This window comes from Mobula birostris, chromosome 9, assembly GCF_030028105.1.
Source record: "Mobula birostris isolate sMobBir1 chromosome 9, sMobBir1.hap1, whole genome shotgun sequence".
Lineage (NCBI taxonomy): Eukaryota > Metazoa > Chordata > Chondrichthyes > Myliobatiformes > Myliobatidae > Mobula > Mobula birostris.
Genome location: NC_092378.1, coordinates 38,757,278 through 38,775,766, shown reverse-complemented (window position 1 = coordinate 38,775,766; position 18,489 = coordinate 38,757,278). Strand labels below are relative to the sequence as shown.

The following is an 18,489-nucleotide window of genomic DNA, read 5'->3' as shown; positions in this document are numbered from 1 at the left end:
TTTATCAGACTGCTCTTGCCCTTTCAAAAGGAAGAGTCTGCAATTCCCATGTCCTCATCAGTCAGCTCAAAACCAGAAAGGAAGTAAATCATCCTCAGATCCAAGGGACTGCTATTACAGGAGGATGCCAATCTACCTGCTCTCTTACCCATTCTTTGATTCAGTCACTTCTATGAAAGGGCTCATGTGTGAAACCCCTTTTGGTGATGCATTGTAGCCAATTACTTTGCTTTTCAATGCAGTGCAGGACCCCAGGATTGTAAATAATATTTCAGATATCCTCTATTCAAATATTATTGTATTTCTACTTCATGTAAGATTTAACATTTTATGTTTTGGTAATTCAGGTTCAGTACAGAGGATGTTATTTCTATAAGTTCAGATATAAAATGCTATTCCTTCAGGGTATGTGAATGGCAAAAAGGGTTTCTTGTAGCACATTCAAATGACAGACAAAATTCTGGCAAAGTAAAGAATGTAATTAAAATTAAAAACTGTGCTGCTAAAATATTAAAGGAAACCAGAAAGGAAATGGTTCACATCTAAAACTTTTTTACCATTAGAGCATTTTTTTATTATTGTGTTTCTTTAACTTAATGTGTTTTTATATGCTGTACGGCATCTGGAGTAACAATTATTTTGTTCTCCTTTAATCTTGTGAATGAGTAAACAATATTCTTGAATGAAAAATATTGCAAATGGAGAAGGTGAATTAAAAACAGAGGCTATAAGTAGAAAGGTGAGTTATGCCCAATGTTTTCTGGAAGGTCTTGTCAAACTCATTGTTTTTGACGGGCTCACTTATAGAGTTTTTGATAAGCTTCAGTTTGCAATTGACACAATAAGAAACCCAATGTCAACGGTGTTACAGTGGACAAAAGATCAAAGTGGATGAACCACAGCAAAGGATCACGGGGATTGGGAAATCTAAGAATATAAAGTAAAATATGTTCTACATTGTCAGAAGAGGGTCTTTAAAAAAAACTTGAGGCAAGTGGCCTTCTATGAGGAGGACTTGATATTAAAATTATTTTAAATATTTAAATATATGAGAGCAATATTAACATTTAAAAGGTACTTGGATAGGAATATGGACAGGCAAGATTTAGAAGAATATGGGCTAAGTGTGGACAAATGGGACTAGCACAGATGGGAATCTTCGTTGGCTTGGACCAGTTGAGCTGAAAGGTTTATTTCCTAACTGAATGATTCTATGACTAATTCAATCTAAAGTTAGGATGTTAAATCTAAACAAATTAAACCAAGGAAGTTGGAAACACAATTTGGCTATGGTAGTGTGGGGAAGTATTTTGAATGTATGAAAGTAGACAAGCAATGGTAGCATTAATATGATAATTGCTGAGTTCAGAAAAATATTGATTTATTTAAGTGGCAAAAACACAGCAGGAAAAGTGATCCTGTAGGTTTTCTCAAACAAAACGGCGTGAGGCATTTTATGTTTAATTAAAATCATAGCAACTCATTTACTGTAATCCAAACACTGACTCTATTCCTGGAGCATTGCGGCAATGAATGGAATGAGGGGAGTGTGGTGGGAAGTGCCCCATGAGATGAGATTAAACCGACTGGCCTCATGTTCTCTGAAGTTTAGAAGACTGGAAGATGATCTACTTGAAAAGTCTAAAATCCTATCGAGCTAGATAGGGTAGACTGAAGATTGCACAAGAACGATGGAAGGAGGGGCACTTCCTGACTGCGAATGGAAATTCCTTCAGCACAAAGACTTTGACTCTTTGGAATTCTTTATGAAAGAGGGCAGTGGAGTCTCAGATACTGATTATCTTCAAGGCAGAGGTTAATGTTTGAATACTAAAGGAATCAAGAGATATATTGTTTATACTGACAAAGGACCCTGAAATAAATGATCAGCCATGCTTGTACAGAATGGCACTGAAGGCATGAGTGGCTGACTTGGTTGCTCCTATTTCCATTTCTTAAGTTGCAGTCATTTTTTGAGGTGGTAATTCAACCAAGCTACACAAGGAAGTGGGGAGGTGGTGGTTATGATGGTATAATGAAAAACAAGTCACTCGGTGCAGTGTGGAAACGTTAGTGATGGAGTCAATGGAGTTGAATGGTGTGAGCAGAGTCAATAACTGAAATCATAGAATGAAAGAGAAAAACCTTCCTTGAAGAAAAGACATTTTTTTTCTATAAAAGCTTACTACTTTTTGAAGTACATAAATGATTAGACAAGCTTATTGTAGGCCCTGGACAAATGTTCAGCTATTAACTTTTCAAAAATTCATCTTTTTTGTCATTTACTCAGTATAAATCCTTTCAATTCATCGAATTTATTTAGGGCTAAAGTGATACAATTAAAATGCTAAAAGGTTGAACTAAACACACTTCAGCATACTCCTTATGCTCAAATGAGATGTGCTGGACATGTTGGGAATTACATTTCAATCACTGGCAACAAGTAGTCTCTGCCTTTATTCCCCATTCAGAAAGAATACTGTTTTATAACTGGCTTGTATTGCACATTAGTGGTTTAGGACTACCACTTCAAAGAGTAACTGAAACAACAGCCTCTGACTCAGAACCCTTACACCAAAATTACAGGGTTAAGGTTAGGCAACCATTGTGTTACCTTCTCAAATCATTAACATGTGGTTACTGTTGGCCTTTGATACCACACATTTTTCCCCATTTAATATTTCTCTCCTCAAAGCAGAGAGGCTAAATGGATACTGTAAAGAGACATCTAATATCATGAAAGATTTAGATAAAGTAATCATTTTAAGAAATAATTTCCATTGTTCAAAGGGTGAATAAAGAAAATAAACAGATAAATAAAAACAGAAAATGCTGCAGGTATTCAGCACATTAGGCAGCACGGAAAAACAAAGTCACCATTTTAGGTCAACGGCTCTCCATCAAAACAGGAAAAGTGAGAAAACAAATGCACCTTTTGCTGCAGAGCAAAATTTTAATGTGATTAGTCAAAGAACCAGGTGTGGTACACACAAAAAAACTATTGCAGCTGATAATAAGGGCAAAATATATATTCTTCCGTTGTCTTAGATGGGAAATGGCTACTTGGAGAAAAAATGGTAGTTGTGTAGGATAAGAATGAGGAAGTGGAACTAATGGATTGGCTTTTAAAAAAAAAAGGCTGAATGAACTCCTCCTGTGTTGTACTATTCCAGGATTCAACTTGCCATGATGGCAAGCATTTATTGGCTACATAATGTAAATAACAAATCATTCTTATTTTATTACCAAGTCGGTACCAATGCATTTCAAGTGAGAACCAAGGCACTAATCAATTTCCTATCCAACCAGTTTTTTGAAGGAGTTGCAGTGGCAGAGCTGGATGTGTTAATGTTGCATAGTCCAAGAATGGAACTCTTGCTCGTTATGGGTTTTAGCTGTTTGGGTTAAGACCTTTTCTCGGTTGTCTTAATTGGCTCAGCAATTTTACTGATGTTGGTTCTACTATGGTCGCAGTTATGTGCTCATATCATTACTGTTATTACTTTTTTAAAATTTTAGATGTAACCCAAAATACTCCACTGGCAAAAATCCAAAAATCGTCATCAAACCAAAAATGTCAACCGTGGGAAGCATTTAATACTTCCACCAGGCTAATCAACAGGTTACACCAGCTGCCTGCATCACCAGTGATGGCAGGCTGACCTTTGAAAATGAAAGATATTGGGAATGCAATATTTGTGCAAGAACTTGCAATTGGCTTTCTCTGTTCCTTCTGAAACCATTTTGATTACTTAATCCTATTAAAGTCAAAAGTACAAACATTTGGTTTAGCTGGACTGATTTTTTAAAAAAAGGACCACTGATTTTCTTTTATTTGATCCTTTTTCAACAATAAGCCCTGAAAGACAGGAGATGTGTACCTTATTAAAATGAGAGATTGTACACTAGCTGCACTGTGCACAGTTTGTAATTAATGACTGTCATTCCTGAGAAAGGAAACCAACATAGCATTTAGCCCTTGATTACGGAGCAAGCTAACAGTAAGCATTTAACTAGTTCTTTATTTTCTAAGGATCACAATAACATTAAATATACTGTAACTATGGGTATTTTGTGTGAAAGTAGTTTTAATTACATTTACAAATGAAACAATATAAAATGGCAATTTGATTATATAGTTAGAAAGAATAAAACCAGTTTTCTTGAAGGTACCGATAAAAATAACAGGCCCAAACCACACAGACTCTTATGACTCAAACACATTTTCATTTTACTTGTGCACAGGGACAACAGCATTGCCCCTGACACTCTGAAGTCAAGACAGAAAACTGCTCTTTTTTGCAAAATTGGCTTATTAGTTACAGATATTGACCATTTTGGTAAATTGTATGTGCTTGAATTCCTTATTTGCAAGATCAGTTGCCATTCTCAATAGAGATATTAAAAGTGGATCAAAACTTCAAGCTGACAACCATTGATAACGTGAAGTCAGTGAAGCAATTGTCCCTTAGCTGTTGGGTGTATTTCCCATCCTTCCATTATTCCTATCTCATCTGTCTCCAGCATTCCCTGTTGTGTGAAGGGACACTATGTTTTAAGAAGACCTTTCTATCAAAGTCTCAGTACAGAGGTCTCACTAACTGGCTTACTTACACACTGCCACAGTCAACCCCACCTACCTGTCTGCAATGGGCAAGGTTGTCTCTGGCAGTCTTACTTCAAAGGTTTCCCTTGTCTGGGCTTGACTACACCACCACAATCATCTTCGCCCAGACATTCTCTTTAACGTTTGCCTTTCTGGAACTTTCACAGTACCATCCTCTTCAAAGTGTACAGTATAATTGAAAATCTTTTTAGAATTGTGTACAAAGCGTATACATCAGCATACATACAAGACTCAATGGGCTGATTTGCCGAACTCTTACCTTTTGTCTTACTGCCTTTATCAACCTATATTTCGGGCTGGTAAAGCCATATATACATTTAACAGTCTGGCAGTCGGTAGCATAGCAGTTAGCATGATGCTGTTTCAGCTCGGGGTGTTCCAGAGTTTTTCAGTTCAATTTGGGTGCAGTTCTGCAAGGCCTCTCTATATGTATTACCCTGAGAATGCATGGGTTTTCTCCAGGTCCTCCGGTTTTCTGCCACAGTCCAAAGATGTACTGGGTAAGTTAATTAGTCATTGCAAATTGTCCCCGATTAGTTTAGGGTTAATCAGGTTTGTTGGGGGTTGGTGGGGTGGCATGGCTTGAAGGGCCGGAAGCGGGTACTCCATGCCAAATCGCTAAATAAATAAATACGTAGATTTAATGACAACAATAAACTTTGAATCTGTAAGTTTGAGTAATATCCAAATCTACACCCAGCAACTAATCCAGTATTTTTCATTAGAGCAAACTTAATGCCAGTTCCTCAAGGAAGAAATGATTGGCACCTTGGGTTTTTGATGGGAGAGTTACTTTATCAAACATTCATTCTGACAGAACTGGAGGAATTGCCACTGCAGAGGAACAAACTGTTCTCTGACCTGGCTATTATCTTGAATAAATTCAAACTTTCATTCAGAGCTACAACAGTCCATGTGACAATAAATTACAACAGATTAGTAGAGGTGGGGTGAATTTGGACAACATCCTACAAGTGGGTGCAGGTGAAACTCGGCCTAGATTTGTAAAAAGTTTAGTTCAGTTTCAGTAGTTGTCAGAGAAAGAAATGGAGACTGAATAAGGATCAGATTTTGCTGGGGTCTAATGAACCACTTTGGTTTCTCCTGTATTTAGTTTGAGAAAACTTCTGCACATGTACAAAGTAAATTTTATTATCAAAGTACATATATGTCACCATTTTCTGAGATCCTGAGATCCATTTCCTTGTGGGCATATGCAGCAAATCTACAGAATAGTAACTATACAGGATCAATGAAAGATCAACCAGAGTGCAGAAGACAACAAACTGTGCAAATGCAAATATAAATAAATAGAAATAAATAACAAGATCTTGTAATAATGAGATAAAGAGTCCTCGAATGTGAGATCATTGGTTGAGGGACTATTTCAATGATGGGGCAAGTGAATTTGAGTATTGTTATCTCCTTTTATTCAAGAGCCTGATGGTTGAGGGATAGTAACTGTTCTTGAGCATGGTGGTGCAAGTCACAAGGTTCCTGTACCTTCTACCTGATGGCAGCAGCAAGAAGAGAGCATGGCCTAGATGGTGGGGATCTCTGATAATTGATATTGCTTTCCTGTGACAGCACAGGACATCAGACAAACAGTGTGACAAATCACAGTTGAGAGAGATAGTGCTGAGCAGGACAGTGTATTGGCAGCTCATGTGAATTTCATTTATTTAGATGATATGGCTGAACGTCTAGCAGTAGAACTGGAGGAGGATGTCATGGTCAACCACTGGAATTAGAGCTGTTTTATTATTGTCCCATGTACCGAGATACATTGTAAGGATTTTCATACATACTGCTGATGCATCAATGGTTATACGATGCATTGAGGTAGTACAAGGTAGAACAATGACAGAGGAGAAATAAAGAGCAGTAATAGCTAGGGGAAAATGTACGGGTAAACAATAGGATGCAGGATCATAACAAGGTAGATGGTGAGTCAACTGTCCATCTTATTGTCCTAGGAAACTAGTTAATATTCTAACTACCCTAATAGTGGGGTTCAAGCTATCCTTTAGCCTGGTGGTATACTCAGATGAGGAGAGATCTCTCAGCACAGTCACAGCAATATAAGACTTCATCTGAAGAGTGAAGGATGTTTCATTATGACGGGGATGGAAGCCTAATGAAAGGAGTCCAAGCACGGAGCAGAAGGAAATACATGCTCCAATTCGGAATCCAATATGTTCAGTATGATTTGAGAAAATGGGAGTAAGTTTGAGGATATAAAGGGCAAGTGTTTTTATTAAGTGCAATCATATCGGATTTGAAGGAGAGGGAGAACCTGGAGAAAATGACCAATGTTCGCTCATATGATCAGCAGTTCTGTGGAGAAAGATGTGGCTCTTCTTGAAAATGTAAGGATGGAAAAGGCACAGGGACAGAGGAGTAACCTGAAAAGCACTAGGCCAGCGGCAACCTTGTGAGGTTAGAATGGAAAGGCAGATGGACAGACCATTACAAAAACTTTTAAGAGTAATTGACTGATGTCTGGCTGCTGAGGCGGGAGGACACTGGAGCACCCAAAGGAAGTCCACGGACATATGGAAAAGAACATACAAACATGCTTACAGAAGATGCCAGAATTGAACTCCAGCTCTAATGCCCCAAGCAGTTATAGCGTCATGCCAACCACTATGTGACCGTGACACCCCAACTGGTAGTGGCGGGGGGGGGGGGGTGTGTAATGCAGATGTGTCTTCATCTGTCCTCCATTTTTTCCTCTGACTTCCTTATCACAATATCCAGGCATGGAAGATGAGGACAAACTTACCAGCAAACAAAGGGTTACCAGCAGCATATTCCAGGCCATTATAGAGCTGCCAACTTGCCATCTCAAGTGAGTCTGAGAGATTGCTGGCATCAAAATGCAGGAAATTTCTAGTCAATATTTACATTTCAATCAACATAACTAATGCAAGTTAAATTGTTGAGATCAAATTGTTATTTTTGGAGACCTTGCTGTGCTCTTGTGACTATTCAACTCTACTCATTTACAGATTAAAACTGGAATGGCTCTTGGGTCATATTTCAAGTTCAGTATAGATCTTATTTATTCTCTTTTTGGAACTAAGAAGGAAATTCTCTCCATTGTATCCTCAAGAGTCTTTACCAAAAATGAGCTTGAGGCCATTCTGACCAGTGTAAAGTTTAGAGCAAATAGGGAAAAAAAAAATCATATTGGGGATCCAACCAACTGGGTTGAAGAATTACCATCAGCTTTGATAGACAAAGAGTAAAAATTATAACTAAACTACAAGACACACAACTTAATTTATTTGAATGCATCTTTGATTCTGATACAAAAGTTTCTTTCTCCAGATGAAGAGTCAAAAATGACTGCATTGGTGGAGATTAGGGTCTATGAGCTAATATTTTCTCTTAGGTACATATTAAAATCATTTCACCGAGATCTGACAAACAAGATGATGTCTCCATTACTGCAATGATTGACGTTCATTCCTACATCCTCACAATTCCACCTGGCCATTGTTGTTGAGTGGACCTTACTGGTCGGAGCTAATGTTGTCTTTGCCCATATCTAAAGTTATTGAACCATGTAATCAATTCATAGAAACATAGAAAACATAGAAAACCTACAGCACAACACAGGCCCTTCGACCCACAGAGTTGTGCTGAACATGTCCCTACCTTAGAAATTACTAGGCTTACCTATAGCCCTCTATTTTTCTAAGCTCCATGACCTATCCAAAGGTTTCTTAAAAGACCCTTAAATTCTCTTTTAAATTCGCTTTAAAAAGTTCCGTAAATTCAGTGAATAAGACACATTAAGATGCTTTGGCAAAGTGTTAACATGTCAAATTTACACAAGTAATCTTTCATTAAATTGTGATGTTTACTAACAAATACTTTTTTCCCCACACCATTAAAATTTAACAAGTCTTTATAGAAACTTTTCTGGTTATTTTTTACATAGGACCATAAGACTTAGGAGCAGAAATCAGCCATTCGGCACGTCAAGTCTGCTTTGCTATTTGATCGTGGCTGATTTATTATTCCCTCTCAACCCCATTCTCCAGCCTTCTTCCGATAACTTTTGACATCCTTATCAATCAAGAACCTATCAATTTCTACTTTGAAGACACCCAGGGACTTGACCTTCACAGCCATCTGTGGCAATGAATTCCACAGATTCACCATTCTCTGAATAAAGCAACTCCTCCTTACCTCTGTTCTGAAGTAACATCCTCTTATTCTGATGTTGTGTTCACTGGTCCTAGACCCTCCCACTATTGAAAACATCTTCTCCATACCCACTCTATCCAGGCCTTTCAAAATTAGGTTGGTGTCAATGAGTTACTCCACCCTCCCTCACCACCCACTACCCCATCTTTCCAAACTCCAGAAAGTACAGGCCCAGAGCCATCAAACGCTCCTCATACATTAACCTGTTCATCCCCAGGATCATTCTCGGAAACCTCTCTGGAACATCTCCATCACCAGCACACCCAGCTTTGGCGTGGGGCCCAAAACTGCTCACAATACCCAAATATGATCTGACAAATGCCTTCTAAAGCCTCAGCATTATATCCTTTTATGTTGTAATCCTCTCAGAGAGAAAAAAAAGAATTTTATTTGCCTTCCTTTCTACCAACTTAACAAGCAGGTTAACCTTTAGGGAATCCTACACCAGGACTCCCAAGTCCCTCTGCAACTCAAACTTCTGAATTCTCTCTCCATTCCTTCTACCAATGTGCATGACTCTACATCGTATTCTGTCTGCTATTTCTTTGCCTATTCTCCCAACCTGTTCAAATCCTTCTGCAGACTTCCTGCTTCCGTAACACTATCTGCTCCCTCCCTCATCCCACCACCACCCCAAAAAAACCATTTTTATATCATCCACAAACTTGGCCACAAAGCCATCTACTCCGAAGTTCAGATCCTGAATATATAGTGTGAAAAGTAAAGGATCCAACATTGACTCCAGCAGAACACCACTAGTCATCAGTAGCAAATCAGTGAAGACACCCTTTATCATACTCTTTCCTTTCTGCCAGTCAGCCAATCTTTTAAAAAAGCTAGCATCTTTCCTGTAATACCATGGGCTCTTATCTTGTTTAGTAGCCTCATGTGCAGCACCTTGTCAAAGGCCTTCTGAAAATCCAAGTAAACATCCATTGACTGTCTTTGTCTATTCTGCCTGTTACTTCCTTAAAAAATTCCAACAGATTTGTCAGACAACATGCTGATTTTGGCCTATATTATCACATGCCTCCAAGTACATGTAAACTTCATCCTTAATAATAGACTCTAATATCTCACCAACCACTGAAATCAAGCTAACTGGCCCATAATTTCAGCCAATCTTCTAACAAAAAAGCTAGAATCATTCCTGTAATACTTGTCTTTTGTCTCCTTTCTTTCTTAATAAGTGGAGTGACATGGCAATTTTCCAGTACTCTGGAACTATTCCAGAATCTAATGATTCTTGAAAGATCACTATTAGTGCCTCCTCATCAGCTACCTCATCTTGGGGTGTAATCCATCTGTTTCATATGATTCATCAACCTTATCTACCTTCAGACTTTTCAGCTTCCCAATCAAATTCCCTTTAGTAAAAGAGACTACACTCTCTTCTGCCCTCTGACTCTCTCAGATATCTGCATGTTGCTGAAGTCTTCCACCGTCAAGACAAGCACAAAATATTTATTCAGTTCACCCACTATTTCATTATTCCCTATTACCACTACCCCAGTGTCATTTTCCAGCAGTCCAGTGTTCACTCTTGCCTCTCTATTATTCTTTATATATCTGAAAACATTTTTGGGATCCTATTTTATATTATTGGCTAGCTTACTTTCATATTTCATCTTTTCTCTCTTTATTGCTTTTTTTAGTTGCCTTCTGTTGGTTTTTAAAAGCTTCTCAATCTTCTAGTTTCCAAATAACTTTTGCTACATTGTATGCCCTCTCTTGTTTTATTTTTGTTGACTTTGGTTTCCCTTGGTCAGCCACAATTGTATTATACTCCATTTAGAATGTAGTATCATCCAAATTATTCCTAGAAGCTCTTGCCATTGCTGCTCTATTGTCATCCCAGTTAGGGTCTTTTTCCAATAAACTTTAGCCAGCTCCTGTTTTATGCCTCTATAGTTATTGGGATCTAGTGGCAAACTGATTTTCCAAGTCTGTCTCCATATTAAAGTTTGCATGACTACCATAATACTGCTCTTTCTACATGCCTTTTCTGTGTTCAAATTTATACGCCCACGTCCCATCCTCTATTCAGAAGTCTATATATAACTCCCATCAGAATATTTTTACCATTGCAGTTTCTTAACTCTCCCTTCAAGAATTTTACGTCTTCACATCTTCTTCCTAAGGATTTGATTTCATTTTTTGACAACAGAGCCATCCACTCCCTCTGCACACAAGGCTGTCTTTTCAATATGATGAGTACTCTTGGATGCTTAGTCCTCAGCTGTGATCTTCTTTCAGTCATGACTCCGTGATACACACAATGTTTTATCTACCAATTTCTAACTGTGCTATAAGCTCATATACCTTATTCAAATGCAACATTTTCAGTCCTGTATTCATCATTGTCCCTCTCAAATTTGCCTCTATGTTGCCTGAAGTTAAATTCTTACCTCTTTAATAATTGTCTTTTTTTTAACATCCTGGAGACTTCAGTAACATCTACTGCACTCTACTTCCATTTAGTTTATCTGTACTGGTCCAAATTGTTGCACTCGTCCCCTCTATTCATCAATTAAAAACCCTGCCCACAGACCTAGTAATCCGATTCACCAGGACCTTGGTCCCAGCAAAGTTCAGGTGGAACCTGTCACATTGGAACAGTTCCCTCCTTCTCCAGTACTGGTGCCCATGTCCTACAAATTCAGACCTACTTTGACCATAAGACATATGAGCAAAATTAGGTCATTCGACCCATTGAGACTTTTCCACCATTCCTCATTCTCCGGCCCTCTTCCTGCAATCTTTGACTTCCTGACTAATCAAGAAACAACCAAACTCCACTTTAAATATATCCAATGACAGCCTCCAGAGCTGTCTGTGGTAATAAATTACACAGATTCACTACGCTCTGGCTAAAGAAATTCCTCATCTCTGTTCTAAAGAGATGTCCTTTTACACTGAGGCTGTGCTCTCTGGTACCAAACTCGCTTATTATAGGAAACATTGTCTCCACATCCACATTATCTAGGGTTTTCAATATACAAAAAGTTTCAATGAGATCTCCCCTCATTCTTCTAAACTCTATAGAGTACAGGCCTGGAGTAATCACACTCTGCCTGTGCGTTAAACCTTTCATTCCCAGTGTCATTCTCCTGAACCCCATCTGGAACCACTCCAATGCCAGCACATCTTTTCTTCAACAATGGACCCAAAACTGCTCATAATAAACAGCTTGAAATGCAGTCTGACCAATGCATTATAAAGCCTCAGCATTATATCCTTGTTTTTCTATTCTCATCCTCTCCAAATTAATGCTAACATTGCATTTGCCTTCTTGATATAACCTACTAACTAATCTTCAGGGAATCCAGCATGAAGACTCTCAAGTTCCCTTGCATGTCTGATATCCAAAGTTTCTCCCTGTTTAGAAAATGGTCTGCACCTTTATTCCTTCTACCAAAGTGCATGACCAAACACTTCCCTACATTATATTTCATCTGCCACTTCTTTCCCATTCTCCTAATCTGTTGAAGTCCTTCTGCAGACTCTCTGCAGACCCTCAACACGATCTGCAATTCTTTGTGTAATCCGCAAACATGACCATCAATTCCGTCATGCAAATCATTGACATATAACATAAAAAGAAACGGTCCCAACACTGACCGTTGCAGTACACCACAAGTCACTGGCAGCCAACCAGAAAAGGATTCCTTTATTTCCACTCTTCGACTCCTGCCAGTAAAACTAATCTTCTAACCATGCTAGTGTCTTTCCTAAAATGCCATAGTCTCTTATCTTGTTAAGCAGCCTCTTGTGTGGCAGCTTGCATTATCAGGCAAGATTTCCCCTTAAGGAAACCATACTGACTTTGCCCTATTTGATCATGTGCCTTAAAATTCCCCCAAAACCTCATCGTTAATAATGGACTCCAACCTCTTCCCAACCACTGAAGTCAAGCTAACTGGACTATAACTTCCTTTCTTTTATCTCACTCCTTTCTTAAAGGATGGAGTAACATTTTCAATTTTCAAGTCCTCCAGAACCATTCCAGAATCTAGAGATTCTTGAAAGATCATTACTAATGCCTCCATAATATCTTTAGCTTCCTCTTTCAGAATCCTGGGCTGTAACGCATCTGGTCCAGATGATTTATCTACCTTCAGACCTTTCAGTTTCCCAAGCACCTTCTCCTCAGTATTAGCAACTATATTCATTTATTCTCCCTGATACTCTTGAATTTCTGGCGTACTGCTAGCGTCTTCCACAGTGAAGACTAATGCAAGATACTTAAGTTCATCTACCATTTCTTTGTCCCTCATTACTACCTCTCTAATGTCATTTTCTAGTGGTCTGATATCCAGTCTCACACTTCCACTTCTCCCACACCAACTTTGAAATCTAATTGATCCTGTGTCGATTGTCACATGCTTCAGGTAGCAATCCAGATATTAACTTTTTAAACCCCTAGCTGCTCATATTCCCTCAGCCAAATCTCTTACCTTATTTTACCTACATCATTGGTGCCCAAATGGACCATGGCAAGTGGATCTTTCCTTTCTCACTGCAAATTCCTGTGCAGGCCAGATCAGAGGTGCCAAACCTGTGAATAGGGCAGCCAACGGGACTCTCAATCTGTGGGACAGAAAATTGTGCCCATTTCCCTGACTACACTATCCCCAATTACTACCACACTTCACTTCTCTCCCCCCTCTAGAATGCCTCCTTGAACAACTGTTAGGTTGTTCATCCCTCCTGCAGCTGATTGTTGTCCACACAAAGAGCAGAATCTCAGACCTGTTGGACAAGCTCAGGTGCTAAGGCTCCTCCTTCACTATCTCTTGAATCCCCCTATCTGCCACACTCAGAGTCACACCCTCTTTCCTCTTACCACAAATAAGAGGCAGTTAATACAATGGGCATGTCTGCCTCCTGAAACACAGTATCCAGGTAACTCCTCCCGATGCACGTTTGCAGCCCAGATTCCAGGTCATCAACGTTGAGCCTGAGTTCCTCGAGCAACCAATCCTTGCTGCAGAACCACAATAGAGGCCACCAGCTGCCACGTCACGCAACTACACCACATCACCTGATCTTGCATTGCTACTTTATTTAATTTGTTGTAATTCTGTGTATTTTCTATTTAATTACTAAGTTGTCAGGAATCTTGTCTAATTCTCAACTACAAGCCTACAAAGCAATTAGACCATAAGGCCTAAGAGCAAATTAGGCCATTTGGCTGATCAAGTCTATTCTATCATTCCATCAGGGCTGATTTATTATCCCTCTCAAGCCCAGGCTCTTACCTTCTTGCCACAGTGGTTGGCACCTTATGAATCAAGAACTTATCTACCTCCACTTTAAATATAATGACTTGGCCTCTACAGCCATCTGTGGCAATGAATTCCACAGATTCTCTGTTCTAAAGAGATGTCCTATTTTGGGGCTGTGCCCACTATCTAGGCCTTTCAATATTCAATGGGCTTTAATGAGATCCCCCTTCTTCTAAACTCCAGCAAATACACGCCCCAAGAAATTAAACAATCCTCGTATGTTTAGTTAACCCAACCGATGGTGTGGTGGCATCAGCACCGGACTTGGAGGCAAGTGGTCACAGGTTCGAATCCAGGTGGCTCCTTGCACACTTTCCATCTGTGCTGGGTTGAGTGTTGAGCTAACAGCATAGCCCCATAAAGAAAACAGACAAAATGTTTAAGAAATGGCAAGTTTGCCACCTGATGCGCCACAAGGCACAGAGAGGAATAACATGTTAAATTAACCCTTTTAATCTTAGGATCATTGTCGGGAACCTCCTCAGGACCTTCTCCAATGGCAAAACAATGTTAGGGACAGGGGAAAGGAAATGTTGCATGTACATCTGCTAATTTATAGATTACATTTGAAATTTCCTTGGAATTACTCCTAGTTCACTGTTCTCATTTGTCAGCAACGTATTAGAAATTGCAAGTGCACCAGTGAAATTCAGGACTGGGAATAGGAACAACTCAAAGATATTTCCCAATTATTGGCTACAAGAAAGGTAGATAGTTAACATTCTAGTTAGTATTCTATTAACATTATTGTAGCATTTCCACACTGATGAATTCTACAAACACATTGTCAGCTTGTCCCAATACCAACACATCACCCTCATTATGTTGTAAATTTATCTGCCCTTTTCAGTTCATGAGCAAGCTAAAATAAATAAAGTGGTAGAGGATGCAAAGGTCAATGAATTTCTGCAGGGAGCCTGCAAGGGGCTTTTACTAAGAACAAGAAGTTTAAAAAGCAATTATTATAGTAATATGACAACGTGTGTTTGAACTTGTGAAGTGTATTGAGAAGATGTGGATTTGGAATGAGCTGAGTCCACTTACATCTACTGTTTTGAACACTTCCCTTGCAATGAAATAACTGGCTTCTAAATTAAATCCAGACATCTTTGACTAATTCCTTGCTCAGCCCACATTCTTAGGGATGACATAAGAAAAACACAAATGTTTCTCTAATAAAGTATTATTGTACACCTTTGGATTAAGCTATTGTCTAATGTAAACTAGGTAATGTGGATAATGCATCAAATTATCTAAGGGGAGACCCAATATTGGTGAATACACCAATTGCAAAACCAAAGCTGCAATATAGGCTTAAGGCTGAGCAGCTGCATACAAAAGCAAACTTCTTAAGGCTATCCTAGCAGCAAAGGTGCCCAATCTTTGTGGTGGGTTTGTTTTTGCAGAAACGGACATGTGTTGTGGCTTGCATTAGTATGGCTCCCAGATCGAGACTTAGAAAGTGAATGACTGGCTGCATAATACCAGCAGACAGGACACCACTGATCCTACTCAACATCAAGAGCTCAAAGAGGAGAACACAGTACTTTTCAACACCGATTTCAATGCCATGACAACTGATGGAATCCACCAATGAAAAAACCTTTCAATCTTCTGTCCAAATTTCTAAAGATCCAGTTAACGGGCATGTTGGAAACAAGCAACACTGCTGGGTACAGAACAGAAACACTTTTTTTTTGCTGCTTACATTCAGCGGAATAACTTCCAAGTTAAAGCAGAGTGTACAAAAGGAAGCTTTTAATGCTCTTCACTGGCAAACTTTGTAATTGGATTGAACAAGCTAGTCTTCAGACTGCACAACAGTTAGGTTGTACCTTTATCTTCCAATCTTTGCATAAATTTCAGTTTCTTGTGGGATTCTCTCCACATTCTCCTTTTTAAATTTCTGCAGAAACTTTCTCATCCATCTCCTGTGTATTTTACACTGGCCAATAAGGCTGTCATGACAACCATTTTCTGGCAGGAATCATGGGTATGTTATGCAATCAAGAACCCTCAACCCATGTCAAAATCTCCATCTTGGCAGGGTTCTTTTAAGGGCCTTTCTCTTCCACTCCAGCAGTGGTATAGATTGGATTAGAAATTTGGATAGCTTCCAATCTCATAGAGGATAAAATCCAGGAATTTGACATCATCGTAAATTATTAATATTTTATTTTACAATTTATTCAAGTCATCACTTTGCCTCGGACCCAATCCATTTAAATTACCTCAGATTTGAAAGAGGATTGGTGCATTTCAAGACGTAAGGAATATTGGTTGGCTGTAAATGTCTGCGAAGGTTGTTCAGACTGCCAGTGCTGGTGGATGAACATTGCACCGTGTGCTCATGAACCTTGCTGCATTCACATCATCTCACATTGGGATGATGTGGCACTCATCCCTTCTCTGGGTACATCATCAGCCTTCCCTCTCCTACAACGCATATTTAAAGACATGGAGAGATATATAGCAGAGAGTGACATCTTATTTGATAATCCTCCTGTGGTTGTTTAACTTTGTCAAGGCATCATTGTGATAGTATTGGGTTCACTGTCTGCGAAGCCCTAAACTCAAAAGAAGATTTTAAGTCCTATGTGTATAGGTATCTACAGGTACCCTCACCACAGGAAGGTTATACTGTACTAACCTCCTCTTCAAAGACTAGATAACTTCCCGCTGTAGTCTCCGCACAATATCCATAACTTGAGTGGTGAGTCCCTCCTCTCTACCAAGGAAGAGATACTTCTAGCAAATGATGTAGATTAAATAGTTTATTTTATTTTTAATGACACACTTTTAAATTTAGACATAGTTAAAACCCAAAAAGAATTTCTGATTTCTAAAAGGTTCCTGAATTACAAAAGATTTATAAATAACAAATGATTTCCAAACATATAAAATTCTTACAAGCTAAAGGAACATACCAAAAGAGTTTCAGACAAACAACTCATCCATTACCAAAACCAAAGGTAAAGGAACAAATGCAAGTCCTCCTTCCTGTCATTCTCCTAGTCATTCCTAACAGTTCCCAAATCTTTCTGACATTTATACTGTTTTGCTAGAAGTTAATATTATCTGCATGTGTTGTTTTTCATCTGCCTCTGCTGGGACAAAGTAATTCACACAGATGGTCATAACCTTGGGGATAGAGACCCCATTCACCCAAAATTAATGCTGTCTGGGCTGACTCTCTGAGTACACATATACTATATCCCAATTATTGATTAACTCTGTCTGTGTCTATGTTTGATGTGTTAAGTGACAAAATCACTTGCAGTTTGGTCTGTAAGCTTCCTTGAACCCATTCACAATGGTGCAAATAACTTAGCTGGTGTTGTCTGGTTTGATGCAGGCCAATTGACAAAACCCCATTGTTTTACATTGATTAAACATGGACCTACAAGACCTCATTATCCACTTGGTTACAACAAGAAACTGAGCAAGGAATATTGGTTAGAAGTTTAACTGTCGCAAACAGCTATGATCCTTTGGAAAAGTTATTCTGCCGTGCAAGAAAGCCAAGGTTAACAAAAGCCTCTTGGGTACTGGAAAGTGACTATCCATCACACTATATAAATATATTATTGTTGCTTCATAGTGTGGCTCAAAGTAAGTTATGGTTTCACATCAGTACCCCAGCACCTCAAACATTCTCCACATCAGGCAACCTACCAAGTGTCAGCAAGATGTTCAAGTAGGACATGCTGGCTTCACTAAAATCCTCCTCCCTTTGACGCTCACAGCCTTGCAAAGGAATGTTGGTTGTGGTTACTCATCTTGAGTCCACCTTAGCAATTTTGCAATCATTAACAAATCTGTTAATAACTCCACTGTAACAGTTTACTTTCCTTTTTTAAGAGTAACCAAAGAGAGCTAACAATGCCCACTTCATTGTCTTCCTGCTCTCTCCTGCAAATCACGTTTTTCTCATTGTGACTGAATTCTCTTCCTTACAAGGAGTAGAATCTCAAGTTCCCAATATCATCATCATTATTATGTGCTATTTAATTGTCTTTATTGCCTACATACTTCACATACATGAAGAGTAAAAATCTTTACGTTATGTCTCCATCTAAAGGTGCAATGTGCAATCATAGTAATTTATAGTAATTTATAATAAATAGAACAGTCAATATAATATAGAAATACACTTAATTCAGTGTGAGTTAATCAGTCTGATGGCCAGGTGGAAGAAGCTATCCTGGAGCCTGTTGGTCCTGGCTTTTATGCCACGGTACCATTTCCCAGATGGTAACAGCTGGAATAGATTATGCCTGGGGTGACTCGGGTCCCCAGTGATCCTTCAGGCCCTTTTTCACACCTACCTTTGTAAATGTCCTGAATCATGGGAAG

The 18,489-nt window shown here is 38.9% G+C and overlaps 1 protein-coding gene across 1 annotated transcript in view; it reads right to left on the bottom strand.

Annotated features, from left to right (window-relative positions):
* Positions 1-17,878, bottom strand: part of LOC140202693 (receptor-type tyrosine-protein phosphatase zeta-like) — a 307,307-nt gene extending 289,429 nt beyond the window's left edge. The window contains exon 1 of the mRNA XM_072267863.1: positions 17,809-17,878. Coding sequence (XP_072123964.1) covers positions 17,809-17,839 — 31 coding nt within the window. The 5' untranslated portion in view covers positions 17,840-17,878. The remainder of the gene's footprint in view (positions 1-17,808) is intronic.
* Positions 17,879-18,489: the final 611 nt, after the last annotated feature.